The 27898-nt window shown below is 58.8% G+C and overlaps 1 protein-coding gene across 1 annotated transcript; it reads right to left on the bottom strand.

The window, feature by feature from the left end:
• Positions 1–215: 215 nt before the first annotated feature.
• LOC139162839 (protein unc-13 homolog B-like) lies at positions 216–27898 on the bottom strand. The gene is given in 24 exon segments (XM_070743675.1): positions 216–1058; positions 1344–1503; positions 1990–2082; positions 2687–2834; positions 3263–3343; positions 4040–4096; positions 5363–5486; positions 5878–6021; positions 7088–7176; positions 9252–9329; positions 10341–10418; positions 10538–10681; positions 12583–12612; positions 12614–12680; positions 15212–15338; positions 17087–17172; positions 17622–17758; positions 19018–19152; positions 20571–20660; positions 23180–23248; positions 23423–23573; positions 25547–25710; positions 26873–26988; positions 27735–27898. Coding segments are annotated over 24 exon segments (2676 nt in total). The 5' UTR covers positions 27757–27898; the 3' UTR covers positions 216–772.

The raw sequence follows: 27898 nt of genomic DNA, 5'->3' as shown, positions 1-27898 counted from the left end.
GGTAGCGGGACCACTGTCCTTTGTTTTTTAAGGCCTATGTGTTGACCTATGAATGGATGTGGAGATGAAGGATAATAAAGAATATTGATTATAGAAAGGGAATCACTCCCCCTGCAGCTGCTGTGCCAGGGGGCTTTGGGGTGACGTCCCTCAATGCCCACAATGTCCCAGCCGCAGGGGGGTGGGGAAGTCCAGCCAGAGGCCACAGGTGCGAATGCTGCTAACAGTCCTTTATTGAAGGCTACACTTCCCGCAACAGTGGCACATTCAAAGGGGGAGGGGTTAAAACAGCATTTTCGTATCACGCGCAGCACCCACGACAGCGAAGCAGCTTCTGGAAGCGTCCAAGAAAGGCCGAGAAGCTGTACAAGGTCAGGAGGGGGAGGGGAAGCCCCCTCCTCTCGCCCCCACTGGAGGGCGGCAGCAGAGCTTGCACCAGGCAAGGCCCCTCCCCCTCGGGCCCCATGGACGAGGCTCCAGGCACGCACCCTCCCCAGACCCCGAGGAGACCCTCCTCACTGCCGGGTCAAGGCTCAGCTGGGCTGGCTGGCGAGCCCCTCCCCTGTCCGAGTGGAGGGAGGGGATGTGGGGCTGGGTCTTGCATCCCCCGAGCCTTCCCCTGGTGGGCGCCTGTTGCCCCCGCTCCTTAACCCCCCAGGCCCCCCACCCCACCCCAGAGGAAGGCTCCTTGGCGAGGAAGGCTCCATGGGGGAACCCCGCCCCCCCGCGTGTGTGTCTGTCCCGGGCAGTCCTGGGCGGGGGGAGGCCGGCATCATCTCCCTTCTTCCGGGGAGCGGGACTCGGACTTGAGCTTGACGAACTCCTTGGCCACCTCGTCGTTGGTCCGTTGCGAGAGGATGCGCAGGACGGTCATGCCCGTCTCGTCCATGTGGATCCGGCGTCCCAGCGGGCAGGCACAGGCGCAGCTGCCCTTCTCCGCCACCTCCCGCAGCTGCAGCACCGCCAGGCCCAGCACCCGGTCCTCCCGCGCAAAGCAGTAGTCCTTCAGGCACACCTGCAGCTCGTAGGCGTCCGGACCGTCCTCGTTGCCCAGGACGCTGCAAGGGGGGGGGGGAGCAGGAAGGAAGAGGGGGGGGTCAGCTGGGGGGGAGAGGGGCCCCCTCCTGGCCCTTCCCTCCTTCCTTCAGTAGAGAAGCCGCTCCCGTCCAGGAGGGAAGGAGACCCCGAGGAGACCGAAAGGAGGGAGGGTGGCGGAGTGGGCGGGGAGGCCTGGCTGGGAAGGAGGATCAGGGCACTGGGGGGCAGAGCAGGGCGTGGCAAAGACCCCCACCCACCCAGTGTCTCTCCCCCGCCCCCCAGGAGAGAGGCCAGGGGGGACTTACAAGTGGAAGGTCTCGTTGTACTTGGGGGCCCAGTTGTTGCTCTTGGACTTGGTGGTGAACTTGCGCTTCTTGTCGCTTTGGTGCGGCCCAATCATGGTGACCTCCACGAAGGGCCGGAACATGCCGCTGGTCTGCCACTTCAGGTCATTGGCGGCCACCACTGCGAGGACAGGGGGGGGAGTAAAAGGTATCAGTGGGCAGCCTGACCCTCTTTGGGGAGCGAAAGGATTTTGGAAATTGGGAGCGGGAGAGATGTGATGCTGTGTGTGTGTGTGTGTGTGTGTGGCTGGACCTTGGTTTCTGCCTCAGTCAAAGACGCTCTGTGCTCGAGGGCCAATTCATAGCCGCTTGAGTGGTAAGTGGACTTTGCTCTCTACGGAATCCCAGTGAGGCCGAGCTTGGCCCCTTCCCCAGACTCTGCTGGTGCTCCGGACAGAGAACAAAACTCCCTTTTCCTTGCGGCTCAAATCTGCTTTTTGCTGTGTGTGATTTTATCCATAAAGAGTTTGATTTATTCATAAAATAAAGGATTTTTGAGTGGGGGGTTTTGATCTGAGGGTCGTGCACAGAACATCCCCGACTCATCCTGCCGGTGGCCAAGCCCCCCGCGGTGGCCAAGGAGGCCGAGATGCCAGCTGCCCATTACCTTTCACGGTGACCTTGTGCTCCCCGCTGCCCGGGTGCGTGTAGAGGTCCACCTGGATGGAGACTTCGCCCACGGGGCCCTCTGTGCCGGAGCCTGGGGGGGAGGGACCGCCATTGGCACGGCTGTCCTGGGAAGGGTGGGGGGCTGTTTGCCCTGTCTCCTTCCTCAAGTGGCAGGTGGGGGTGATTGGGAGAGGCTGCCCCCCCCGCCTGAGGGAGCATTGGGTGGGGGGGGGGTCTCAATGGTAGGTCCCTGCTCCCCCCACCCCCGCCCAGGGCTTAGGCTGGCGTTGTGCTTGGAAGACCCATGCTCCCCTGCCTCCTGCACTCCACAGCCAGGTCCCTGTGGGAGGGGTCCCGTGCTGGTGGCCCTGAACGGAGCCCACCTCCTCCCACGCAGGACTGTGTGGCTTATATCCTTGAGATTTTTATTAATATTGTTTCCAGATTGCTTCTCTGACCCCTCTGTCAATCATTAAGTGTTGCACCTCATGGTCCTTGACAAGAGTCTCTTCTGTTTCATGTCCACTGTTCCACCCCTCGACAGGACCCTTCGCCCCAATGCAGCCCCACCTGGGCCTCCCCACAGTGTCCGAAGGCGTCTGGGGGCCCAGGTGCTCTGGGAAGCTGTTCCCAGGTGTATGTGTGAGGGGGGTCCCAGCGCACCAACCTGCCCCCCCTGTGCCCCTCCCCCGCACCTTGTGCCGTCTGTGTCTGGACGAAGGTCTTGATGAGGGTGTCGGTGGTCTGGGTGTAGAGGGAGAGTGCGTAGCGCAGGGCCTGGAGCTCCGGGCTCTTCTCCAGGAAGGCCTTCTTCAGCCCGTTGCCCCCCGCATGGAAGTATTGCTGTGGGAGGGGGGGCAGACGAGGAGGGTCACGGATGGAACAAAGCCTGGGAGGCATCTTGCCCCCCACCCCCACCCCACGGCTGCCACGTAGGGGCCACCAAGGTCTCTGTGGGAGTCCACGCTTCCCTTGGCTGTTTCAGACCCCCCCCTCCCCAATTCAGTTCCCTGCTGGCAGACCCCTCCCCCCTCTTTGCCAAGGGAGGCAACTCTGAAGATGATGAGGGTAGCGAGACCCCTCCTGTTCCCACTTCGATCCCAGGAAGCCTTTGGAACGGGGTGACCGGCAGCCTCTGGCCCGATTTAGGCCGGTCTTTGGCCGCTACCTGCTTTGGTTCAAGGCTGCTCCATCCCCCCTGGTCCCCCTCCCACTTCCTGCTTGTGGCTGCCGATGGGGGGGGTGTTTGGGGAGGGGAGGGGGGGACTCACTTTAATGGTGTCCAGCGCCAGTTCCAGCACGTCGCACTGCTTGGGGCTGAGGTTGCGCGTCTCCTCCCGGACCATGTGATCCTGAAAGGGGGAGGACCCGCAGGGTGAGTGGGGAGGGGGATTTTTGGGGGTGGGACAGATGATGCAACAAAGGAGCTGGGAAAGGGGAGGGGGAGGAGCAGCGGCCACTGGCCACAGGACAAGCAGCACAAGCAGCGGCTGGGAGGGGTCTCCTTCCTCCAGACCCCCAGGCACAGTGGGCGGGGGGGGCTGCGGAAAGAGAGGACACACACCAGGGACACAGAACCTTTTACCTCCATGGGGGCCAAAAGTGAGCGTGTGCGCATGCTGTTGTGCACCCATAATTCAATGCCTGGGGGGGGAAACGGCCTCCCCCTCTCCCGGGAGGCCAGAACTGGCCGGTTTCCCCAGGCTCTAGAGGCTTCCCTGGAGCCTGGAGGGGGCACAAACGCCCTGCCCCCACCCCCCTTGGAGGCCCTCTGGAAGCCACAAACGCCCCCCCCCCTCAAGCCTTCGTATGAGCCGAACATCAGCTGGCCGGCACCCACATGGACGGTGGAGCTGAGCTGGGCAACGGCTCGTGTGGCAGCCGATATGGGTCCGCGTGCCACCTGGGGCCCCCGTGCCATAGGTTCCCCCTGACTGGGCTGGAGCGACCAAGAAATGGCCCCCCTCAATTTCCTCAATTTGTGGCAGGGGCCGTTCAGGGGCCTCATTTGGGGCTTGGATGGGGAGGGGAGGGATACCACCGGATACCTTCAGCTTGGACAAGTGGCCCAGTTCTTTGGCAGCACTGAAAATCAGCTGGGTCCCCTGGCGAGGAAGAAGAAGAGGAAGGAGAAGGGTTGGACACTCCAGAGAGAAGCGCGACCCCCGTCCTGGCTACGAGGACCCCTCACCGGATGCCGGTTGCCCCAACAGACTCCCACACACACGTCCCAGTTGCCGGAAACCAGGAACCACCGTTCGGTCCAGGACCTTCTGGGGGGGGAACCAAAGTCTGGGGGCAGCCACGTCTTCCCCCCCACCAAATCTCTCCAGGAATTGCCCCCCACCCCCCCAACCCTCCAGGCCCTGGCAAAGGGGCCCCTGCCACCCTGCCCGCACCAGGCCCAGCGATGGGAAGGGCTCCGGTTCCCTTGGTGGCCCAAGAGCAGAGGGAGGAAGAAGCAGCGTCTGTGCTTTCCAGCTTTGACCAATGGACTTTCCCCATTGCGCCAGGGGGCAGTTCCCCAGAGTTCTTTCCATTTCTATAATTATCTAATTACAATTATAACATTTATGATTTCTATTTTTCCTGTGCTGCTCAAAAGACATAAACCCAATAGAACTCCAAGTCCATCAAACGTCTGTGGAATCCAACTGTCCAGTGGGGAAGCCACACGGATGGACCGTCCGTCCCAGTTTGTTCGGAACAAAGAGAATTCAACGAGACTATTTCATCCATTCAGGGAGGGTCCCCTTGGGGTCTTTTGAGCAGTGTATGTAACCAAGGAGGTTTTCTTCCTCAAAACATGTCACCCCCCATGTTCTCCCCACACACCCCACCTCCCTGCAGCCTCCTGGGACCAAAATGGGCAATGTGGGGGAGGTGAGGCCCCCACGGCCCCCCACCCTCCCCTGCAGGCGTGCATGACCCCCCCCACTCCCTCACGCATGGACATGCGCCTCCCTGCACCCATGCGCAGGCGATATACAAAACCCAGCTGGGGGGCGGGAGGGGTGAGCCCATGCGCAGAGGAGCCGGGCTGGACAACGCGCCCCCTAGATTCGCCCTTGCGGCTACGGCTGGAGTGTCGGACTTGTTAAAGTGGAGGCTTTGGGGGGAAGGCAAAGATTTTGAAGCTCAGGAAGAGACCCCAAGTGGAAGAAGAGGGGCTTCCAGCTGCCCCCCCCAATTCAGCCTCAATGGGAGCTGCAGTGTCCCCCCAAGGGCCCCACTGGAAAGGCCCTACAGTCAGCTGGCCCTGCGGAGGCTCTCAGTGGGTCAGAGCCGCCCCTGGCGCCTCCCTCTGGCCCCACAGCCCCCCCTCCCCAGAGCCCAACCGGGAGAAGGAGGGGGGAGGCGGGGGGGCTCACCGTGTGGTCCGTGAGGGGGGGCAGCACAATCAGCCTCTCCAGGGTCTCCATCACCACCCGCCAGAGGTCTTTCAGCAGCCGCTTCAGCACCGTCTTCTCACACACGTTGGCAAAGAGGGTCAGGCTGTGGGGGGGGAGGGGGGGCAACCTCAGCACTCAGCCACTGCCCATGAGTCAGGGGGGGCAGGGGGGCAGGGTCCCACGGGGGCTTCAGGGGGTGCACATGGGGAGGAAAGAGCTGGGGTGTGTGTGGAGGGGGAGGTGAGCAGACCCCCCCACCATGCTTTCGCCCACCAGAGCAGAGCCCCCTCCCGGTCCCTTAGAATCTGGGGTTGGGGAGGTTGGCCAGTCTCCCACCGCCTTTCCCCTGGTCCCACTCCCAGGCACCCCCCCCCCAGAGAAGGCTGCCACGGAGGGAGGGGGAAGAGCCCCCCAAGCCCCCCCTGCTAGCCAGGTGTGTCTGGATCCCCCCACTGAGGGTCCCCTGGGGGAGAGGCCCCCGCCCGGGTCCTTACTTTCCGTCCAGGAAGTCCATCAGGGGCCTGAGGACGTTGTCTGCGTCTTGGGCGGCGGTGTTGGGCCCACTGTTCCCGGCCCCCTTCACCTGGGCCAGGATCTCCGACATCTGCTTCACGCACTCCTCGATGCGGGGCTGGAAACTGAGGCCGAGAGGGGAAGCGTCACTCCCAGGACAGCCGGGGGATCTCCCCGTGGCCCTCTTTCCTTCTCCCAGGAGGGCGGGGTCTTCTGCCACGCCAAGGCCCCTGCAGCCGCCTGGACCCCCCCTGTCTGAGTCTGGGGGGGCAATAACCTCCCAGCCCCCAACCCTCAGAGGGACCACGGCTGACCACTCACGGAGGCTCAGTGGTGTTCTGGGACTTGACGTCCAAATATCTTCAAGTGGCCAAGGTTGGGAAACACTGGTCTATAGGACTATTGCAAGGACTACTGTGTGTAGTAAGGACTATGCGCTCCAATGTTGGTCTGTGCATGTATTGATTGAGGCGTGCGTTGTCTATGTATGGGGAATATTGACTGCTGCATGTGTGAGTGACCGGAACTGTGGCTGCCTGAGGTCAATAATATTCATACACTTAACGTACTGGTTATTTGGAGCCCTGACCCGCTCTCTGGACTGTTAGCTGGCCATCCTCCACCTCCACCTTTCCCATTGTGCAGGGATAATACACTTTTACTCCTCATCCTCTAACTAGTGGCTAAGACACCGGATCCCAAGACCGTTAAGGCCGCTTGAGGTCCAGGCGCTGCAGGAGGGAGGGAGGGAGGGAGGGAGGTCCGGTCGCTGGCAGGGCAGGGCAGGCAGGGGGTCAAGGGGGGCATCCAAGCCTGCAGGAAGGCAGCCGTCTTCTGTGTTTCACCCCATGTGCCACAGTGCAGCGTGATGTCAGGTGGGCTCCGTGGTGGCAGAAACACCCGTGGGCAACGGTGGGTCTCTCCAGACGAGCCCCCAGCCCCCTACAGCTGGTCACCCCGCCGTGACCCCTTTCTCTCCAACCCCCAAGAAACCCAGATGGATTTTGCCCCCGAGAAGCCAAACTCCCCCATGCTCCGAGAGCCAAACGCAGAGCCTTTCGTGCGCAACAGATGCGAGAACAGCAAGAGAGGACCGGGGAGGGGGCTCTTGGGGGGGCTCTGCTTCCCCTCCTCCTGCCAGGCCAGACGGAGGGGTGGGGGTGGGGGGCTTGGAGGGGAGGGGGTTCCCACCTGTTTCCGAAGGTGGTGCTGAGCTCGTCCAGGACGTTGTTCAGCGTCACCTGCAGCTCCTTCAGGGCGTCACTGGCCTCGGGGTCCAGCTGCAGGGAGAGGAGGCAGGCTGAGCCGGGGAAGAGGGCAGTGGGGCATTGGGTCCAGCACTGCTAAGACTCTCGGCCACTGCTCGGACAGGGAGTGCAGGCAAGGCTGGGGGGGGTGGAGGTGGGGGGAGAGAGACAATACAGCCCGTCTCAATGATGCCCCCCTCCCGACCCCCCCTCCCGAGCTCTCATCCCCCCCTCCATCCTCGCAGGGGTCTCCTGCCTTTCAGAGCAGGACTGGCCAAGCCACCCCCCAGGCTGGAGCCCCACCAAGGCCTGGGGTCTTCGGAATGGATCAGCCACAAGGGCCCCCCCCACCTGACCCAGAACAAGCCCTGGGGTGGGTGGTGAACTTGGGCCTTGTGGTACAAAGGCAGCCTGGGCCTTGCTTGCCTGGCCCCACCAGCAGCCGGGCACGGAGAGGGGACCCCTGCCCACTCTGAGGAGGGCAGGGAGGGGCCGGACACGCTGGGGCTTCTTCCGGGAGGGGGCTGGGGGTGCCAGGCTGCCCAGGAGCACGCAGGCCCTCTTGCTGACGGGGTGTGTGTGCGTGTGTGGCTGAGGCCCAAGAACGAGGGGCTGACTGCACGGGGTCCCCTCAATAGGGGGGGGGGGAACGACGGGATGCCAGGAGAGAGGAAGGGAACTCTCCCCCCAATTATCCCTGAGCAGGAGGACAAGCCCCACCCTTGCCTAGAACTGGGGGGCAGGAGGGGGGCAGGGGGGCAGTTGGCAGCCTAAGGGGCCACGCAGAGACTTCCTGTCACCTGCAGAGTCTTGATCCAAACTGTCCGTCAGCCTCGAGTCCTGGCAGTTTCCTGGGCAGGAGGGGCTTGTCCCAGCCACCTTCTTCCAAGGGCTGAGTGGGGCGGGGGGCTGACAGTCGCCCCCTCTGGCCTCCCACTCTTGTCCAGAAACACCAAAAAGCCCACAGACGCCGGGAGGAAGACCGAGGTGCCCAGCTGGCCTCGTGCCCAAGGCAGGGGGGGTGGATGCTCTCCAGGTGCCCCACCCACACAGCTCTGGCCTCTTTCTCTCTCTCACTGGCAAAGCCCAACAGGGGCCGGCCCCCCACAGCCCCCTCCCGCCCTGTTGCTGCCCGCCTCGTTACGGAGCCCTTCCTTCCACTATCTCTTCAGGGGCCCCTGTGGACGCAAGAGCCCGTGGGAGCCTTGAGCCCCCCTGCCCGCCATCTTCCTAGTGGGGCTCAAGGGAAAGGTCAGGCCGGATCAGATTAACAGGGTTGGAAGGGGCCCTGGAGGTCACCTAGTCCAACCTCCTCCCAAGCAGGTGGCAGTGCAGCCTCTTGGTGAAAGTCTCCAGGGATGAAGGTCCCCCAACTTCTCTTCCATCGCTTGACCGTCCTCACTGTTCCTCCTAATCTCCAGGTTGAATCTCTCCTTGGTCAGTTCCCATCCCTTGTCCCTTGTCTGGCCTTCGGGTGCCTTGGAGAGCAGCCTGGCCCCCCTCCCCCTCTCTGTAGCAGCCCCTCAAGTCTTGGGAGGCGCCTCTCCTGCCTCCCCTGGTCCTTCTTTTGCCCGGGTCCTGCAAGCGTGGAGCCCCTCGCCCTCTCGCTGGCTCTTCTCTGCCCTTCCTCTAGAGCAGGGCTTCCCAACCTCGGCCACTGGAAGATATCTGGACTTCCAATCCCAGAAGTCCCCAGCCAGCATTTGATTCTGGGAGTTGAAGTCCAGATACCTTCCAGTGGCCGATGTTGGGAAACCCTGCTCTAGTGTCCCAACCTCCTTGCCACAGTGCAGCCCTCTAGGTCTGGCCTCCCTAAGGCCGAGCAGTTGTGGGTCAGACAAGGCAGCTCTTCCAAGCCCTGCAGGAGGAGGGGGCCCCCAAGGGAGAGGGGCCCCAGGTCGGCTGCACGCGGGGCCACCCAAGGCGGCTGGGAAGCTCCCTTTGGGAGAGGCGGACGGTTATCCACGTTTCCTCTCTGGCCTCCTGCAACGACTTCTCAACCTGGTCCCCTCCCTCCCCCAACAGCCCCCCCCCCCCAGCCTCTTCCAAAGACTCCCAGCTTTCGACCTCAAACCTCCCCCCACCTCCCACTCCGGCCTGGGACTGACCTCTTTGGCCCCCATCGCCTCAAACATCTTCTCCAACTGCACCCTCAGCTGCTGGACGTTGTTCATCAGAATGCAGGGCTGAGGGGGGGGGGGAGGGAGGGAAAGAAAATGCCATCAGGTGCCAAGCAGGGGGAGGGAACACAGCCCCCCCCCCACTTCCCCACAGCCATCTGGGGCGGCCACGAAGCCCAACTGCTCCCCAAAGTTCCTATTTATTTCTGGAGCCCTCCTGGCCCCCCCACTGGGAAGCCTGGTTCCGAGTTTCCCACCCAGCTGAAAGTTCACTTCCCTTGTCCCCCCCCCCACCCACAAAGGTTCACATTCCCCACTCCTTCCACTTCCTCCCAGGTGGGTGGGCCTAGGATGGCCTTGAACCCCTCGAAGAAAGAATGCTTTGTGCATCCTCATCCGCTCCCCCCTGAAGTCCCCATCCGCCCCAGGCCTTCTACAGACTGTGGGGCAAGACATCGATTGATTCCCAACCTCTGCACCAGCTGGACACTTGCATCGGCCCCCAGGCCTGCTGGTGCCAGCACTTCGCATGAGCCTCCAAAACTCAACTGCCCCTTGCGCTAAAAAATGTTCTTCCTTTCCTGACCCAGGAAGGATCCCGTTCCACTGGTCACTTCTGGCTCCAGTCTTTTGGGAAAGGGAGAACGCAAGAACCTCAGAGGAGCCATGCTGAACCAGGCCAAAGTCCCTCGAGTCCAGCATTCTGTGTCCCACTGACCCTCCTTTTCCCTCGACCCCCAAGAAATGGGACCCCAGGGAACCCTGCCTGCCTCCACCGACTAAGGAGAAGAGCGTGACCCATGTCCAGTTCCAGCCTGTTCTTGGCCAGAGAGCCCCCAACCCTCCCAACCCTCCTTCTTCCCAGGGAGGCTGCTGTGGCCGCAGGACCACCACGAGGGTCTCCAGAGGGAGAAAGGCCAACTCAGCTCCAGCAGAGAAGAAGAGGCCCACAGAGCTCTGCCCTGGCAGTGTCCCTTTTGGCCCCGGCTGTCGCTCGTCCTGCAGGCCCTTGCCAAGACCTGCTGCCACCTGCACCCTGGCCGGAGGGGCCGGAGCCTGGGCCGGGTCAGCACTTACCACCTTCTCCTTGGAGCAGAAGCCCTGGAAGTCCTTGGAGACGATGTCCGCGTACTGCACCAGCACCTTCCCGATGGTCTGCAAGAAGCGACGGAGACCCCCACTCAGCTTTCCTACGAGGAGCAGTGGGGGGGGGGACCAGCCTGGCCTGGAGGAAGGTGGGGGGGGGGGCAAGGCGAGAGAGGGGGGAGGGGTACCTTGGAGAAACGCCGCATGTAGCGGGCCACGATGGCCGGGTCAGGGCATTCCAGCTTCTTGATGATCTCAAAGCTCTGGTTGAGCTGCGTGAAGATGTCGACCACGGAGCAGGAGAAGAGGGCGTGCTCGGACGTCTGCTGGAACTGAGGCCCCCGGGGGGAGAGAGAAGCAGTCACCTTCCGGCAGGGCAACCCGGACTAACCCTGGATTGGGAGACGCTGGGCTCACACAACCAGGGACCCCCCAGCTTTGCCAGCAGGGCCAATGCGGACACAGAAAGTGTCGGTTGGGTTGGCAATAGATTGGCTGCAGGTGTTTCAGACCGCCACAAGAGGGAGCTAGAGTTCATGGCTGGTTTTTTCCTTTTCTTTTTTTTAAATTGAATTTTTTGAAACAAAAAACACATACAAAAAATAGACACATCATAAATACACACAAGCAGTTTATGGACACTTGTGCCTTTTGAATTAATGTTGTTTCTACATTGCCTTTTCTGCATTGTCCTCTTTTATTTTGTTTGGTTTTTTCATTTTCTGCTTTTTTCTCCATCCAATTGTGTGATTCTGCCCGTACTTTTCCCCAACTTGTTTCCTCTGAATCCCCCGGTTTCTCTGTCTGGCGGCTCAGATCTGCTCTGTGTTTGCTCTGCGTTTGCTCTGCGTTTGCTCTGCAACCTCTCTGCACTGGAGCCACGTCGACCCTGTGTTTGGGCTTCATGTCTTTGTTTACAGACTGTGACCAAGAGCTGGGGTGGCACAGCGGGGAGAGTGCTGTACTGCAGGCCACTAATGGTGACCCCTAGATCTGCAGGTCAGCGGTTGAAATCTCACCACCGGCTCCAGGTTGACTCAGCCTTCCCTCCTTCCGAGGGGGGTCAATTGAGGACCCAGATTGTGGGGGCAAATATGCCGCTATTGCTAACATGTAAAAAGAAATCAAATAGATAAATAAAAAATAAATAAAATTGGTAAGAAAGACTGTGTACTTGGTAATATCTGGATTGTTATTCTGACTTATTGTGTGCAGGACTTTCGACTGTCTACCTGAAGATGCTAGTTCTCAAAGTAAACTTTGGTTCAAGTAAGTGTGTCTGTGTGTGGCTGAGTAGTTTATTCACAACTCCTTTCAATCTAAATGTTTCTGTGCCTGCACAACTTTGGAAAACGAGGAGAACCTACTGCTCAGACATATTGACAGAACGTTTTCAATCCAGCTGAATGTGTCAGCTCCAGCCAGGACCAGGCCTGAGCACAAAGAAGTGACCTTAGAGGAGAGACGGCCGGAGAGCCACTGGAGGACATCAAGGGACAAACCCGACCAAGCCTGGACTGCTCACGAGCAAGGGTGGGGGCACTGTGGCCCCTTTTTAGAGAGGCGAAAGCCCCCCAGGGCCTTCAGGTGGGGCCGGAGCTTCATCCACAGGGCAGTTCAGGCACTCAGCAACTCTGCTCCACGCTGGGCCCCTTAAAACGTGGGGGGCAAGTCCCACGGAGGTGGCTGGGGCTCAGCCTGGCTTGGTGATCTGGAAAGACTTTGACTCCTGAGAAGGGGGGCAGGGGGAGACCCAGGCCCTTCGTGCTTGGCTGAGGCCTGGGATGAGATTGCAGGGCTGGTGGGGGGGGCATCAGGGCTCAAGGGGGCGGCCAACCAGCACCCCCACAAGAATAGCAGCAGCACTTAGACCGGCGGTTCTCAACCTTTCACCCCTTAATATAGTTCCTCATGTTGTGGTGACCCCCAACCATAAGTCTAGCCGGCAGGCCTGGGACTGTTGCGCCAGGTCCTCTAGGCCCGGCTGGGAGGATGTGAATGGTTGTTTTTTAGGGCTTCTAGATTGTTTTAAATTGCTGTACGACACCCAGTCTGGAAGGCATTGGGCGGCTTATGAATCAATCAAGTCAAATCAATCAGTCAGTCAGTCAATTCCCTCCCACAGGCCTAGGATGAGGGGGGCCACGCCCTTCTCCCCTTCAGCAGCTGCAGCCCCGCCTGCCTGCCCCTCCCACCCCGGAGGGCCTGCAGGAGAGCCGGGACCCCCACCTACCCCGTCCTTCTTGTCGCGCTCCAGGGCCCCCGTGCAGGAATTCCAGCGAGACCTCTTCGTTCTCCTCCAGCCACTGCATCACGAAGGGCTCGAACCACCTGCCGGGGGGGTGGGGGGGTGACACACTTGTGTGAGCTCTTCCGCGCTCTGCGCAGGACCAGCCCCAAGCTGGGCCCCCTCCCCCCCTCTCCGGGGCCCCCCAAGATGCCTCAGCCTCCTCTGGGGGGGCACTTTGGGGGCTCCCATTCTGGCCTCCCGTGCTTGAAGCTGGCCCCCCACCCCCTGAGAAAAGCCCGGGGAAGCTACACGTGGGGTGTGTGGGTGACCCGACTCCCCTCTCCTGCCTGGTCTGGGCTGCTGGCCGTTTGAAAGCTCAGTTAATAATAATAATAATAATAATAATAATAATAATAATAATAATAATAATAATAATAATTTATTGGATTTGTATGCCGCCCCTCTCCGTAGACTCGGTTAGTCTTTCAGTTACGACCAATCGCTTAGCAAGTGCTCGGAGTTATGGGCTCGGAGTTATGGGCTCGGATTCCTGGGAGAGGAATCGGTACAGGCAGGTGCCAGGGCCCAGGTAGCTTGCCCCCTGCCCCCCCCCCCCCGTATCCCCCTCTGCCCTCGCTGCCCCCCCTTGGCCTTCCCCTCCCCTCCCTGCCCCAAGGCACACAGCCCCCAGAAGCAGCCACAGCCTTTCGGGGTGTGTGTGTGTGTGTGTGCCATGGAAACAAAGGGAGGAGGCCCCCCAGCAGCTGAGACCGCACGGGCCGCAGCGGCAGGCAGAGTTTGTCCTGGCGGTGCTAATTATGGGCTGCTTGAACGTGCCGCCCAGGTGCCGGAGAAGGAGGTGAGAGACGCTGCTGCCGCTGCTGTTACTCCAGGAACCTGAAATAACCTCCCCCCCCCCCCAGTGACAGCCGCTCTCTGGGGAGGGAGAAGCACCTCTGGGGCCCAAAGCCAGGGAGGGAGGGGGGAGGGGGCAGGCACCCCAAGGCCTCTGGAGACCTTCAGGAAAAGGCTGGACGGCCCTTTGTCCAGAGGGGCGGAGGGTCTCCTGCACTGGCAGGGGGCTGGACTAGACCCCCTTCCAACTCTAGCCATAAACACAAATGAACCCAAAATAAATCAGGCCACCTTGGAAAGCCTCACTTCTGAGGGTCAGCAGCTGCAGGTCGGCCACCTGGATGGCAAAAAGCCCCCCCCCCCCATGTCCCCCGGCAGGCCCTCCGAGAGTGGACGGAAGGACACAACTGAAACAAGAACCTTTGCACTTGGATCCATGAAGACTGCCGGGGAGGGGGAGGCTGGAGACCCCAAGCAGCCCAGGGCAGGGATGAGTGGTCAGCCCACAAGGAGCCTTCATGCTAATGGCCAGCATGAAGTCCCAAAGTCCCAGCCAGCGCTCCAAGGGGGTCCCCCGAAGCCTCCCCGGCTGCCTCCCCTGCCTGTCCTGGGCACCGCTCTCCTCCTGCCCCTCCCTCGCCAAGGGAGCCCCACAAAATGGGCCTGGCATCCCCCCCCAACTCTCCCAGACAAGGGGTGGCCTGTGGGGGGACTTGACCACACGCTTGCCCAGTCTTGTAAGCACATCTCCATGGTGAAGTCGCCATTAACGGACCAGTGAGTCAACCTCGGATGACCAATCAAGGAGGGCTAGCCCTATAAACACCACTGCCCAGCAGATGGCCCTTGGCCCCCTTGGCCCCCCTCCTTCCTCCTTCCGACCCTCCTCTGCTGCGTTCCTGCTGCTTCTCTTGTGCTCGGCTGGGATGGACGGTCCAAAGGCTCCCTCACCCACGTGCCTGTGTGTCAGCCCTGCGTCCTGTGTGGGTGGGGTCTCCAATAGAAAGACAAGGCAGCAATGGGTGGTGGGAGAAAATACAGAAGTTGTGAAGACAGACAAGAGCTGTGGGAAACATACTGTGTGGAGAATATACGATGCTGATATAAAGAGAATAAGAGAATACTATGCCACTGCTACTTGCTTTAGCGCCTACTATGTGTTAGGGTTGCACTATACGCTGCATTAATAAGAGAGCAAGATGTCTGCTAATACTAAATGGTACATTATATCTGCTGTGTGCAAAGAATATATTATATCTATATTATAATTACTGTGTAATATTATGGAGATATTGCATATCCTGTAAATAATACCTTTACTTTATGTTGGCTTGTATTATTGTCTGAACAAACCACCACTGCCCCATGTACTCTGGTTGCAATACAGGATTTCTGTCATTGGCTGTTTGACAAGGGGGGGATGCTGACCACACGGACGGAATATCAGCTTCCCTGCCTGCACTCTGTACATGCACAACATTGAATTGAATTGTGAGTAAAGGTTGAGGAAGGAGGGGACATTCATTGCTGACAAAAGGTCCTCGGAGAGGGGCGGCATGCAAATCTAATATATTATTTTTTATTATTATTATTATTATTATTATTATTATTATTAGCCTGCCACGTGTTGATCTCTTGCCCTGCTGTATCTACTGCAAATGAAGCCAGCCAAACTCTGCTAATATTAATAATAATAATAATAATAATAGCCAAGGCCCAACAGCCTGCCCCCCTCCCTCAGAGGAACCCCGGGAGGGCCGGGGGGGGGGAGACTCACGCTGGGTACTCGGGCACGGAGCCCTCGAAGGCTGGCAGACTGCGCAGGTACTCGTTGTAGAGCCACTTCACCTTGAAGTGCAGGTTCATGTAGTCGGCGCTCCTGCACAGCCGGTGCTTCTCATGCTCTGAAGGGGGGGGGGCAGAGAGGGGACAGGCTGTCAGGGGGGGGGCAAGGGGCGGGGCCAAGGCAGCCAGCGGAAGGTCCCACGCAGGACCCAGAGCTCTGAATTCCCTGTCACTCGAGGGGGGGGGAGAAATAAGTCTGGCAGGCCCAGAGAGGAGGCGTGGGGTGTCATCCTGGGGGGGGGGGGGTTATTCCCACTTCCAGCCCAGCCCCCTCCAGCCCCCTGAAGTGGCTTCCGCCTACATGACGGGCGGAATCTGAAACCAGGATCCGCTTCCCACCCTCCAAATCAGGGAGGCCTCCACTTACGACCGTTCCTTTAGTGACGGTTCCAAATGACCAGTGTTTGGACAGAGTGGCCGCTTCCTTCCCCCGCTTGCAACTGCTGCAGCCTCCCTGGTGGCGGGATCCAAAGAGGGATCCTATTCATCTCGGTTGCCGCCTCCCCGGGTCAAGTGATCACCCCACCCCAGTAGCCGGTTCCCACACAGTACGGAGGATGCCGCTACACTGGCAGTAAGACTGGACATGCGTGCGCAGCTTCCGGTGCCTGGCGTGCACGAATCCCATGAGCGTGCGTGCGTGCGTGCCGATTTCAGTGATTTTTTTGCTTCTGCGCTGCGCATGTGCACAAGCAAAATCCCACTGGGACAAGTGCACACGCCAGACACCCCAAACCTCCGCCTGCCCCACCCATAACTGAGGACTACCTGCCTACGGGGGGGGGCATAAATAAGGGAGCCTCCTCAGAAGACCCCCCTCCCCCAGGGGTCTCTCCTGAGAGATGAGCAGCAACCGGCCCCCTTTGCTTCTTTCCCTCCAGGGCCTTTTTCTTCAGCTCCGACTGCATTAGAGGGAGAACGTCTCTCTTGCCTGCGTGCGCATGTGTCCCAGCGTGGGTTTTTGTGCCTGTCCAGGAAGCAAAATCTCACAAGGAGACATGTGTGCGCAAGATTCCAGTGCTGGGACGCATGTTTGTGCACACAAGGGAACTGAAGCTGTGCAAGTGGCGCACCGGTGGAAGGGCCGAGGGTCCTTGCAGAGAGCCGGTTCTTTGCATCCTTTCTGAGGCCGCCGGGAGGTTGACCTCCGTCCTCTGGTCACCTGGGAGGGGCAAATGGGTGTGCGGCCATCGTGGGACTGCTGGAGGGACAGTGTGGTAGATGGGAGAGAGGTGAGGTTACTACCCCTCCCCCCCGTATCTGTTCAGGGAGGGCCGTCCAGTTCTCACATCTTCGGCCCCTTGGACCCCTCTTCTCAAACCAGCTATGCTCTCTGGGCAAAATGTGGACTCCGCTGTCTTCAGAAGTGACCCGTGTCTTTTCCATGCGGATGTTACGTGGCACATGAATGCTGTTGCCGTGGCCATAAGAGCAAACGCCAGCTTTGCTGAACACTGGGAGTGGCAAACCCACCACAAAAGGTGGTCACGTGACTGTGGGAGACGGCAAACAGGCGCGAATGGGGCTGGACCGCTGAGCGCCCAAAGTTCAGCCACAAGGGGGCGCAGGTGTCAGGACTTGGGATGGGGGTAAGTCCCCCTTTTCTGCTAGGTTGTAACTCTGGATGGCCACTAGGAGACCGGTCGTAAGTTGAGGCCTACCTGTAGGGGCGTCATTCCTCCGTTACTCCCCTGAGACAAAATGCTCCTCCTCCTCGTTACTTGAAGGCCCCCCCCTCCGTGAACAGCTCCGGGGGGAAAGCCACAGAGCTCTCCCACGAGACGTGGCCGTGAGGAGGGGGTCTCACCTTCCAGTGCGTACTTCATGTCCTGAGCGAAGAGATTCCACATGACTTCCGCGCTGATCTTGCCCACCGCCAGTTCTTGCGGGAACCTGCACCCGGAGTGGGGGGAGGCGGTCAAGAGGGGGAAGGACTTCCTGGCCATGTCCCTGCGAGGGAGGGGCTCCCTTCCCGGAGAGATCAGGGCCCCCCCATGGAGGCTTCCCCGCCCAGCAGCCGCCCCTCCGCACTGGCCCTCCTCAGAAGCGCCCTGAGGCGACCCCCGCCTGCCCCCCCACAGGCAACCCCCAGCCTCGGGGGGGGGGGGGGCTCAGGCCTTGGCATGCAGGTGGGGAGGGAGCCCCAAATGAGGACGCGCTCTCACCCCTCCGCTGGGCGCTAAGCGGAAGCCGCCATCTCAACTACACAGTTACTGTTCCACAGACGGACGGACAGACAGACACAGACGGACAACAGAGAGGCCCTGCAGAAGGACAGCGCCACGGACAGATGGACGGGCGGGTGGACGGCAGGGCTCCAGCTGAGGGAGAGCGTCCCTTACTGGTTGAGGACGGGGGCGTAAGAGTTCTTGTCCTCCTCCGCGATGGAGACGATCAGCGTGATGAGCTTGGGCCAGAAGTCCAGGTTCTTGACGCTGGGCCCCTGCTCCTCGGGCGGCAGCTGCTCCTGTGCTTTGTTCTGGGGGAGACCCAGGGCCCTCAGGCAAGGAAGGCAGCCCCTCCCCTGCCCCACCTACCCCCACCCTATACACACACACACACAGCCTGCCCCCCCTTTCCCAGTGGGGGCTGTGAGACAATCTATACTAAACCCATTTGGGCAGAGGAAGGCTGCCCCCTCCCCTACGCCCCCCTTGAGGACCTGCTGCATAAGGAAGCAGCTCCCTCCCCCTCCCCCTTTTCCTTTTGCTTTTGTGAGGACCCTCAACCTCAGTTATGCCAGGATGGATGAGAAGAGCCGTAGTCCCGAAGACTCCCTGTATTTTTCGGAGTAGAAGATGCTCCTTTTTACTCCCCCAAACAGGGTGAAAAGGTGGGTGCCTCTTATACACCGATTGCAGGCCCCCCACAGCCCCCCCTTGGCCTCTGCCTCCCAGCCACTGGCCTCCCTGCAGCAAACAGGGGGGCCCAGAGCCTGATTGGCAGAAGCAGTTGCGTGTCAGCCTCCGATGCACAGCTGGTCCAGAGAGAGAGGGTCAGGCCAGGTGAAGCCCTTGCTCCCAGGTGGAACTGCTAGGAGGCCAGTCAATAACCATGTTCAAATTATTAGACTTATTTTTTTTAAAGACTGCTTTATTTTTGTTCTAGACAACTTAACAAACTGAAAAAGCTTTTAAAAACCAACGTGTGATGTGAGGAGGCTCAATGTAACCGTGTCCTGTTTAGTATTGAGACACGGCAGCTGAGTTAAAGCCGGACGTGGTCATGTTTGGAGTGGATCTGTTCAAATAATTGGGAGGAGTTGGTGTGACTACGTTTAAGGAAACTTTCTGGCATTAATATACGGCCACCATGGACATTTCTCCAATTCAGGCACAGAAACGCACAGCAAAGAGAGGATGTGGCCACTTGCTCTTTGGCCAATTGCTGGGAGGCAGAGGGAGAATTTTTGCCCCTTGTTTTCCCCCCTGAAAACTAAGGTGCATCTTATATTCCAAAAAATACAGTATACACCACTTCACAGTACTTTACAGCCTCCCCCCCCCCCCAAGCGGTTTAGAGAGTCCGGGTCCTCATTCGACTGAGCTCGGAAGGACGGGCGGTTGAACTGGTCAGGATCGAACTGCTGGAGGTGGAATGGCAGACTTCCCCCTGCGCACTCAGCCGCCAGGGCTCATAAACTGTCCTCATCCAACCTCAGGGACTCGGGTGGGGGATTAGACCCTCAACGCTGCCCCAATACACACACACACAAGCACACACACACACGCTACGTACTGGGTCCACCTGATACTCCCGGCTGTACAACTCGTGGCAGTTGTTGAAGACGTACTCGTAGGTGGAGTTGAGGCAGGCCCTGACGCAGCCCTTGACCACCTGGCTGGCACGAGGGGGGCTCTGCAGCTCCTGGACCTGGGCAGGCAGAGTGGGGGGGGGGGAGACTGGGGTGAGGGGACCCCCTTTTGTGGGGGGACGGACGACAACACTGGGTCCCCATCTCCGTCCTGGCCTCCCTTCTCTGGGCTGCTCAGGACCCCCCGGGATCTTCCCCAGAAGGCCCTGCCCCAAGACTCTGGCCCAGGAGGGGCCTGCGGGGGGCTGGGTTTCCATGCTAAGCACCTTCAAGCCCCTGAAGGCCCTTGGTCACATCCTAAACAAGTCTTCCCTGCCTTGGAGGAGCCCCCCCCCCCTCCAAATGGGTCATCATAATACGATAGAGTCCTGGGACCTGGAGGTCCCTGAGTACCAGGGCAGGAGGCGCCATCTCAATGGCTGCAGTGCAGCCCTCCACCCACTGCCAAATCCCCCACCCTTCCTCTTTTGGCCCTCGGGGAAAGCCCCCTGGCCCACCGCCTCCTGCAGGGGAGGACCTGGTCTCCTCAGCCCTTCCGGGGGGTGTGGGGGGACTCTTCACCCAGTGGAAGAGGAAGAGGGCCACAGGGGTTGGGGCTCAATCTATCCAGACGCCTGACCTACTAAGCCGAGACTTGACAGGCTGGGGGGGGGGGGGGGGGGTGTATGCGAATGTTCCGGGGGCAACGGAGGCTCTGTGCCCCTTCCTGACAGGGCTGAGTGAAGAGTTTGGCTTGTCAGAAATCGTTTCACAGGCTTCCCAGGAAAGAAATTGGAGAGAAACTCCAATTTCACGGGTGGTCAGCCGCCCCCTCCTCCCCCTCCTCCATGTCCAGCTCCCCTCCAGCCTCCATGAGAGTTTGACTAATTGGCAAGCCACTGCTTGGCAGCCTGCCAGGACCGGGGGGGGGGGGGGGAAGCTCACCCCCCCCACTGTCAGGGAAGAGAAGCGGCAGGAGGCTGACCAGGGCAGCGGGGGGGGGGGGGTTCTGGCTAGCGTTGCTGCCGCTGGACATGAAGAAAAGTCCAGGCTGATGGAGGAGGGGGAGGCTGCGCTAAGTGTAGGGGGAGGGAGGGGGGCCTTGGGGGGGGTCACATCTCAGAGGAGGAGGAGGGGGCCAGGCTGCACCGGGACATAGGGGAGAAGAGAGGAGGAGGGGGCACATCCTCCCCAAATGGAAAGGGAGGCTGCTCCAGAGGGAGGGCAGAGCTCAGGGGGGCACCTGGGTTGGCCAGGGCAGGGGGAGCACAGGCAGAGCCACCCTGGCAGAGCTGGGCTCCTCTTTCCTGCCTTCTGCCCTTCCAGAGGGGCCGCAGAAAGGGGGGGGGGCAGCTCCCTCCCTCCAGGTCAGGAAACCCCCCTCCGTACTCCCCCCCCAGCTTCCAAAGTCCCCAGAGGGAGGGCCTGTGCTTTGAGAGACTAAATTCCAAAGATCCAGAGCCCCCCAGATGCCTTGAGTGGGGGGGGGGTGTCCTACCTTCATTCGGAAGAAGGTGATGCTGGTCAGCAGGTCCACCGTGGACTTGAGGTCCTGCAGACGCTCCCGGCTGCTGGCAGGAAAGTTGTTCTGGGGGCGGCAGGAGCAGAGGGGGCCTTTCAAGGCCTGGAGACCCCCGGGAGGAGCCCACCAGCCCTGACCCAGGAGGAGGGAGCCCATATCCCAGGAGAAGCTCCAGCTGGAAAGGCCGTGGGGGTCGGGGTGGGGGTATTTTACCAGAAACATTTAATAAACAAGAAATATATTTAATTATTCATATAGTGACTGCAGCTAGAATTATATATGCACAGATGTTGAATAGAGAGACGTTACGGAAAATTATGGATTTTATGAAATAAATAGACTTCCTCTGAGATACTTTCATGTCCACTGAGAGCATCTGCCCCAGAGACAAAGCCCTTGTGTGTCCAATCACACGTGGCCAGTAAAGAATTCTATTCTATTCTATATTCTATATTCTATTCTAGTCTATTCTATTCATTCTGAATTCTATTCCATTCCATTCTATTCTACATTCCAATATTATTCTATTCTGTTCTGTTCTACTAAGACAAAGAAGATTTGGAATATTATAAAATTTGGAGGAAATTTTTATGAATGGATTGAAATTAAAAATAGTTAAAATAGATCACTATTTTGAAAGTGATGTAAAAGAATTAGAAATTGGATGGTAGGAACGAAAAGAGAAATGGTGGCAGCATTAGATAATTATAAAACAAATTTAAAGTAGTTTTAAGGTTTATACTGTTTTAAATATAAAATTTGTATTCTTATTTGTCAATTAGTTTAATTCTTGGAGTTATGATAGTTTAAATGAAAATGGAAACTTAAGATGCTCTGTTAATTTTTTTCCCTACTAGGTAAGATAATTTTATATATGTATCCTGTTAAGTATTGATGTTGTGTTCTTATTCATCTTATCTTAAGGTGGAGAAAAAATAAAAAAAGCTTTATACCCGAAGCCACATCTCCATAACCAGACTATACGCACAACGCTATCCAGCTCTTGCGCCCTGTCACAAACACACAACCTGTTGTGGCCTGTCCTTGAAAGCCCCGGTGAGCAGCTTCCTCCGCTGCTACTTCTCCACGCAGCCCTTCCTCTGCGTAAAAGGGCAGAGTTTCTGGCCCTCTGACCAGCCCTTGCTGGCCTTCCTTGAGCCTCTCCAGCTTTCAGCCCCCCCCCTCTCCAAATGGGTCTCCCAGAAGTGGACGCAGGGGGGGGGGGACTGGCCAAAGCAGAATAAAGTGGAACGATTCTTTCCGGGGGAGGGGGAGAGAAACACTGCATTTTGCAGCCTCCCACGTCCCCCTCCCCAATTCTGCAGGCACCGTCCGTGCGCAGGACCTTCCTGGGCCAGGCTGCTCTTCCCTGCGGCTGGACGGTAGCGCTCGCTCTTCTCTGGGGGAAATTTCATGCTGGTCGGCTGCTTATTGCGCTAACGTGCCGAGATCGTTCTGAATCTCATGTTTTCCGTCTTCTGGGCCATCTGCAAATTGGATCAGCCTCCCTCCCCTCCCCCCCTCCCTCCCCTCCCTCCAGGCCATTAAAGAAAATACTGGAGAACACGCAATATTCTCACAACACATTAAGAACCAAACTGAGAGGCTGCTAATGTGGCAAATCCAGTAAGAACGGCCTGGGTCCCACTGTCCCCTGGAAACCGGGGAGGGGGGAAACTCTGGATCACCCAGCCCCCCTCCCCCGCCTCAGAGCCAGCCTGATTTAGGACTCTGGCGGTGGTGGGGGACCTGTTTCTTTCCTGAAGGAGGAGGAGAGCCTGCCGGGTGCCAGCCCCCTCTTCCCTCCGGATGCTCCTGGGTGGCCCCCAAAAGGCCAGGACCCTCCGCCGCTCTGTTGGTTTTGTTTTGTTTTGAGCTCTATCTGCTTAGCTGAGGTGTTGCAGACAGCCATAAGAGGGAGCTAGAGTTCATAGCTTATTTCTCTGAGTCCCCCCCCCCCTCTCTGTTTCTCTCTGTCCGGCTACTCACTGTTTATGCTCTGAAATCTCTCCGTGTTGTAGTTATGTATTATAGCTGAAATGTGTTTAGGCCCTTTTATCAAGGGCCTCCAGAAGACCAGAACCCACCCAATCTTGCCCAAATTATTTTATTATTTTATATTTATTTAAAATCAACAAATAAATAAAATAAAATAAAATAAATAAACACAGGGTAACCCTGGGTGATTTACAGTTAAAATATAAAAAGTTAAAATCAAATATTAAAGCCAAGGACAGGTGGGTTAGGTGGGGGCAGAGTGGGGGGGAGGGGGAGGTGGGACACCTGTCATTTCCACAGTGCAGGTAAATGTTCTGCCTGGCTCAGACCAAAGGAAGCAGCCATGTCCATCCCAACCAAGGAAACCCTTCGGACAAACCCTTCGGACAAACCCTTCGGAGAAACAGGCAGCAGGACAGAACCCCATCCCGGTGCTGTTTGAGCCCAAAAGCCCAGGTCCAGGCCCACTCTGGCCAGTGGAGCCCTGGGAGGCTCGGGGTCTGGAGAGGGTGGGCGGGCCCTGAGGTCAAGAAAGGCTTTGTCCAGACCCTGGGCAGTGGAGAGGGGTCAGAAGGCGAGGCACCTACCCTGTACATGGAGAGGTCAATCCGGAGAGAATTGTGCAGCTGGTCCAGCAGTTTCACAAAGCGCTCTTTCTGTCGGGGGGGGGGGGGGGGGTAAAGGCATCAAGCATCAAAAGGGGGGGGGGTTTGCTCTTTCTTGGGAGGGTCTGAAAATGGGTGTGTCGTCCCCCCCCCAGGCTTCCTCCCGTCCCCAGAAAGAGACCCAGTCGAGGCTGAGCCGGCGAGAGGGGGAGGGGAGGAACTCACCCCAAAGTTTGAGGCCGAGAAGCGATCGGAGGCGGAGACCTGGGTGGAGGCCGTGGTGTGGGCGTAGTAAGCGTTGATGTTGGCCAGCAAAGTGCTCATGACGGCCGGCACCCCAGGACACATGTACTTGGACGAGAGACACGCAAAATGCCTGGGGGGGGGGGGAAGAGCAGAGGAAACAGGCGTCAGGCAGAAGAAGCAGCCACAGCGGGCCCCCCGGCCCTCCCCCTCCCCTCCCTGACCCACAGAGCCAGTGGGGGCTGTTAGAATGTCTAAGTAATATAATAAACCTTTAACAAACTTTAAGCAGAATAAATGCAGCAATGTGAGTCAGTCAATGAATTATTATTATATACAAATAGGCAAATAAACAATAGTAGTTACCACAGTCCAATATCATGCACATATAATCCTAATAATGGTTTACAAACCAGGTTATCGCACACAGCAAAATATACACACAGCAAATATAAATCTCTCTAGTATAAACTCCCCCAAGAGGAGCAGCATTGGCTCCCTCTTGTGGCCAACCAGCAAATGACTCTTAAAGGTACAGTCTTAAACTTACATTGTTAGCTTCTGTATTGCAACACCCAACATAGTCACATACAGTAGACTAACAGAGGCGACCCAAACTCAGTGAGAGCCAGTGAGAGCCCTAACACCTGTGGGTGGCAACCCTGGCAGATTCCACTATGACTAATGAAAGAAACCTCTGAAGTGAGACACCCCCTCCAGCCAAGCCCCTCCCCAGCTCCAATTCTATCCCCCCCCCCCACCGGACAGTGTGCAGAAGCAAAAAACCGGCCCTTGGGCCCCTTCTCTGACTGCCCCCTCCCCAGCCTCAGCCTTCCTCCCAATGGTGGGGAGACCAAGCCCAGAGCCTCAGAGCCAAACCTTCTCCCACCTGGGGCTCAGGCAAAAGCAGGACGGGCTGTTAGGACTCTGTCCATAACGGTTGGGCTGGCACTTGGCAATATATAAACCAACAATGTGTGTTAATATATGTATAGCTTTTGTCAGAGCTATGTCTGTTTATCAGAAGTGTTGCAGACTGCCACAAGAGGGAGCTAGAGTTCACAGCTCATCTCTCTGGAATTCCTCTCTGTTTCTCTTTCCCTGGCTACTCACTGTATTTATGCTCTGCAATGTCTCTGCATTATAGTCATGTGTTACAGCTAAAGTGTGTTTAGACTTGATTACTGATTATGGCAAAGACAACTGGTAAGAAAGACTTGGTAATATTTGGATTGTTATTCTGACATATTATGTGTAGGACTTTTGACTGTTTATCTGAAGATGTTATTTCTCAAAAGTAAACTTTAATTCAAGTTGGTGTATCTGTGCGTTGCTGAGTAGTTATTCAGAACTCATCCTGTGTGTGCACAACCTTGGTAAACAAGGATTACTCTGCCCATACATTAACAAGGGCCCACCTCTACCCTCCCCAGGACAGGGACCCCAGGGTGGGCCCCATCCTCACTCCTGCCCTCCCTCGCCTGGAAGGGCCAGCTCTGCTATGGAGGACCGGCTCCCTCCCTCCCTCCCTCCCTCCCTTTCCTGCCCGGTGATTCCTTTTCAAGAGCCCCCCCCCCTCTTCACATTGGTTTGTGCTGGTTTTTATCAACACCTCCCCCTTCCCCCCCCCCCCCCGCCAGCCCGTGTTTTGGGGATTCTGGCTTTCTTTTCTTGGCCCTCTCGTCTCCAGGACGGCATGAAGGGAGGAGGCACAAAGGAGGCCCTTCCTTCTGGACGATGGCAGGAGCAGCCCAGAGGGACGAAGGGGCTCTGCAGACCCTGCTGGGCATCCGAGCAGAGAGGAGGGAAACCTGGGCCCTGTTGCTGGCACCAGCTGCTCCGAGTTCCCCCCCCCCCCAGTTGGGCTCATCTCCTGCAGCTCCGGGGTTGGGGGCAAAGGACCATTTGGGACCCTGCGAGGAGGGGGCCCTTCACCCACAGCAGCCGAGTTGAAGAACCTCCCCACCCTCCAGAGTTTGGGGATCAATCCCCCCTCCCCCAAGACTGGCTTGGCTGCACCAAGGCTGGGCCTGTCCCTGGGAGGCTGGGAAAGCCTCTGGGGGCAGGCGGCATCCAGGACTGAGGCCGAGGTGGCCGGGGACTCACGTCATGGCTTGGTAGATGGACTCGATCCCGTAGCGCATGGCAAACTCATCCACGATCTCCTGGCCAATCTCCTCGAAGTAGACCTTCCAGGCGTCGTCCCCTTTGGCCTCGGGGATCTTCACCACGCCGTTGCCTTGGACGTCCGTTAGGTGGTGGAAGAGGTTCTGGAAAGGAGGCCCCCCCCCAGAGGGTCTCAGGGAAGGGCCCCAGGCACATTCCTTGGCTGCCCCCCCCCGGCCCAGGCGTGGCTCCTCCCACTTCCCACCCCTCTGCCCTTCTCCCTCCAGGGCTGACCGAGCTGGCCACCATTTCTAGGCTGACCCTGGAGCCCCTCGACTGGCTTTGCCTGCCACTGACTGACACCGAACCTTTGGGGCGTCTGTGGCCCCCCAGCGGGTCCGGCTGTCATCCACTCCTGAGCTTTGCCCAGATGCACTGAGGGGGGGCAGAGGGGGGGCTAAGGGTGACGCTGGAGAGCTTCCAGCTAGACTCCCTCTCGCTACACAACACGGCCCCCTCCCGGTCTCTCCGCCTGGGCCATCGGAGCACGAGGGGCCTGGGGGGGGGGGTCCCTGGGGCTTTCCTTCCGTGAGCCCAACTGGGCAACCTCTACAGGGCTGGTCTGAGGGCGGCAGTCACTAACAGCTCCAGTGAGGATCTCTAGTTTTGGGTACCACAAAGCATCGGGATAAAAACAGCCAAGCTCCGAGACCCCCAAGGACCCCCCCCTCCCTGTTTCAGCTATAAAGATTCTCTTCTATGGGTCCCCCCAGAACATCTCTGCCTTTCCTCCCTCAGACCTCACCTTCTCGACTGCTCACCTGTGAGGCTCCACCTGGAAGACCTCCAAGCAACATCTACTTCTCCCCAGGGCTTTCCTAGCCCTCTCAGCCTCTTGCCCCCAACAATCGGGGTCCTCATTTGACCCACCTCAGAAGGAGGGAAGGCTGAGTCAACCTGGAGCCAGTGGTGAGATTTGAACTGGTGAACTACAGCCAGCAGTTGGCTGGTGTAGCCTGCGGTGCTGCCTTCTAACCACTGGGCCATTCTGGCTCATGACTTTATACTTTAAAACTGGACCACATCCTTGGATTTTTCTGGGAAGGGTCTCCCCTGACTGGTCAGAGGGCCCAACCCACCACAATTGAGAGGAGGGGGCACTTCTCATTAACATAAGGGAATTGCCCGCCCCCTTCAGGAGCCCCCAAGAACCCCCCGCCTCCTGGAAGCCCAGGGGGACGAAGGGAGGGAGCGTCTTCACCAAGGGGGCTCCCCATGTGGGCCCCCTCCTGGGGAGCAGGGCTCAGCCGGGCCCCCCGCTCCTACCTCGTGGAGGCAGGTGTACTGGACGTGGTAAGGGGCCACTTTCTCTTCGCCTTTGATCTCCACGCTGATCTGCAGCCGGATGGCCCCCGAGACCGCCGATTTGTCCGTCCTCTTTTCTAGAAGGAAGACCCCCCCACACACACAATGTCCTCACCCCTGCCAGCCAGGGACCCCCACCCGGCCACTCCCTGCCCCTTCCGGGGCTTCGGGTCAAGGGGTCAGGGCTAGAAGTGGAGCATGGGCTGACCTGGGGGAAGGGGGGCAGGGAGATGTGCCCCTGTGGCCCCCTTGGCATGAGGTTAGAGGGGTCTTGCCGGGAGGGCAAATCCAACCTCCCCCCCTTGCTCTCCTGGCTTTGCCCTGGGAGGGGCCGTGACGGGAGGAGGAAGTCCACAAGCATTAAAGTGGCCCAGGTCTGGGGGGCTATGGGGCTGTTAAGGGGGGGGAGTCTGGCGTCCACTCTTTCCTCCACCCCCCACTCTGGCTGGAGATACCACCCCATCTGGTTTGAAAAGGGGGCCTTCGGGGGCTGCATTCTCTGGGCCCCCCTTTTCTTTCCGCTGCCTCCACCCAGCCTGGCTGCTCTCCTGACCCCCCCCCCCCCCCAAGGCTTGGGGGAGCAAAGAGTCCTTGGTCAAGCTGGGGGGGAGGGGTATTGGTGCTTCCTCCATGCCCCAAACTCCCCCCCCCCGTCCTTCTCAGGGGCCCCAAAGCCAAGGACCCCCCAGCGGCCTCGGTGTGGCAGCACTCTGGCTCTCCTCAGTGTCTCCCCCGTGTCCCCCCCCGATCCCAAGGGACCCCCCCCCTGCTCTCCCACCAGGCTCCTCGGCTCCTCCCCCCACAGTGGAGAGGAAGGACTCACCCAGGTTGTACCAGACGTCCATCTCCCCGCTCAGCGTCCGGACTTCAATGATGGTCTGGCCCAAAAAGTCGTCCGACTCCCTCTTCAGCCGCTGCTTGACCCGGGACTTGATGTCATCGTCTTCATCCCAGACGCGGACTTTGATCCGGTCGGAGGAGTTGTGG

Source organism: Erythrolamprus reginae, chromosome 2, assembly GCF_031021105.1.
Source record: "Erythrolamprus reginae isolate rEryReg1 chromosome 2, rEryReg1.hap1, whole genome shotgun sequence".
NCBI lineage: Eukaryota > Metazoa > Chordata > Lepidosauria > Squamata > Dipsadidae > Erythrolamprus > Erythrolamprus reginae.
The sequence above is the reverse complement of the archived record's forward strand: the minus strand, read 5'-3'. Positions and strand labels throughout refer to the sequence as shown.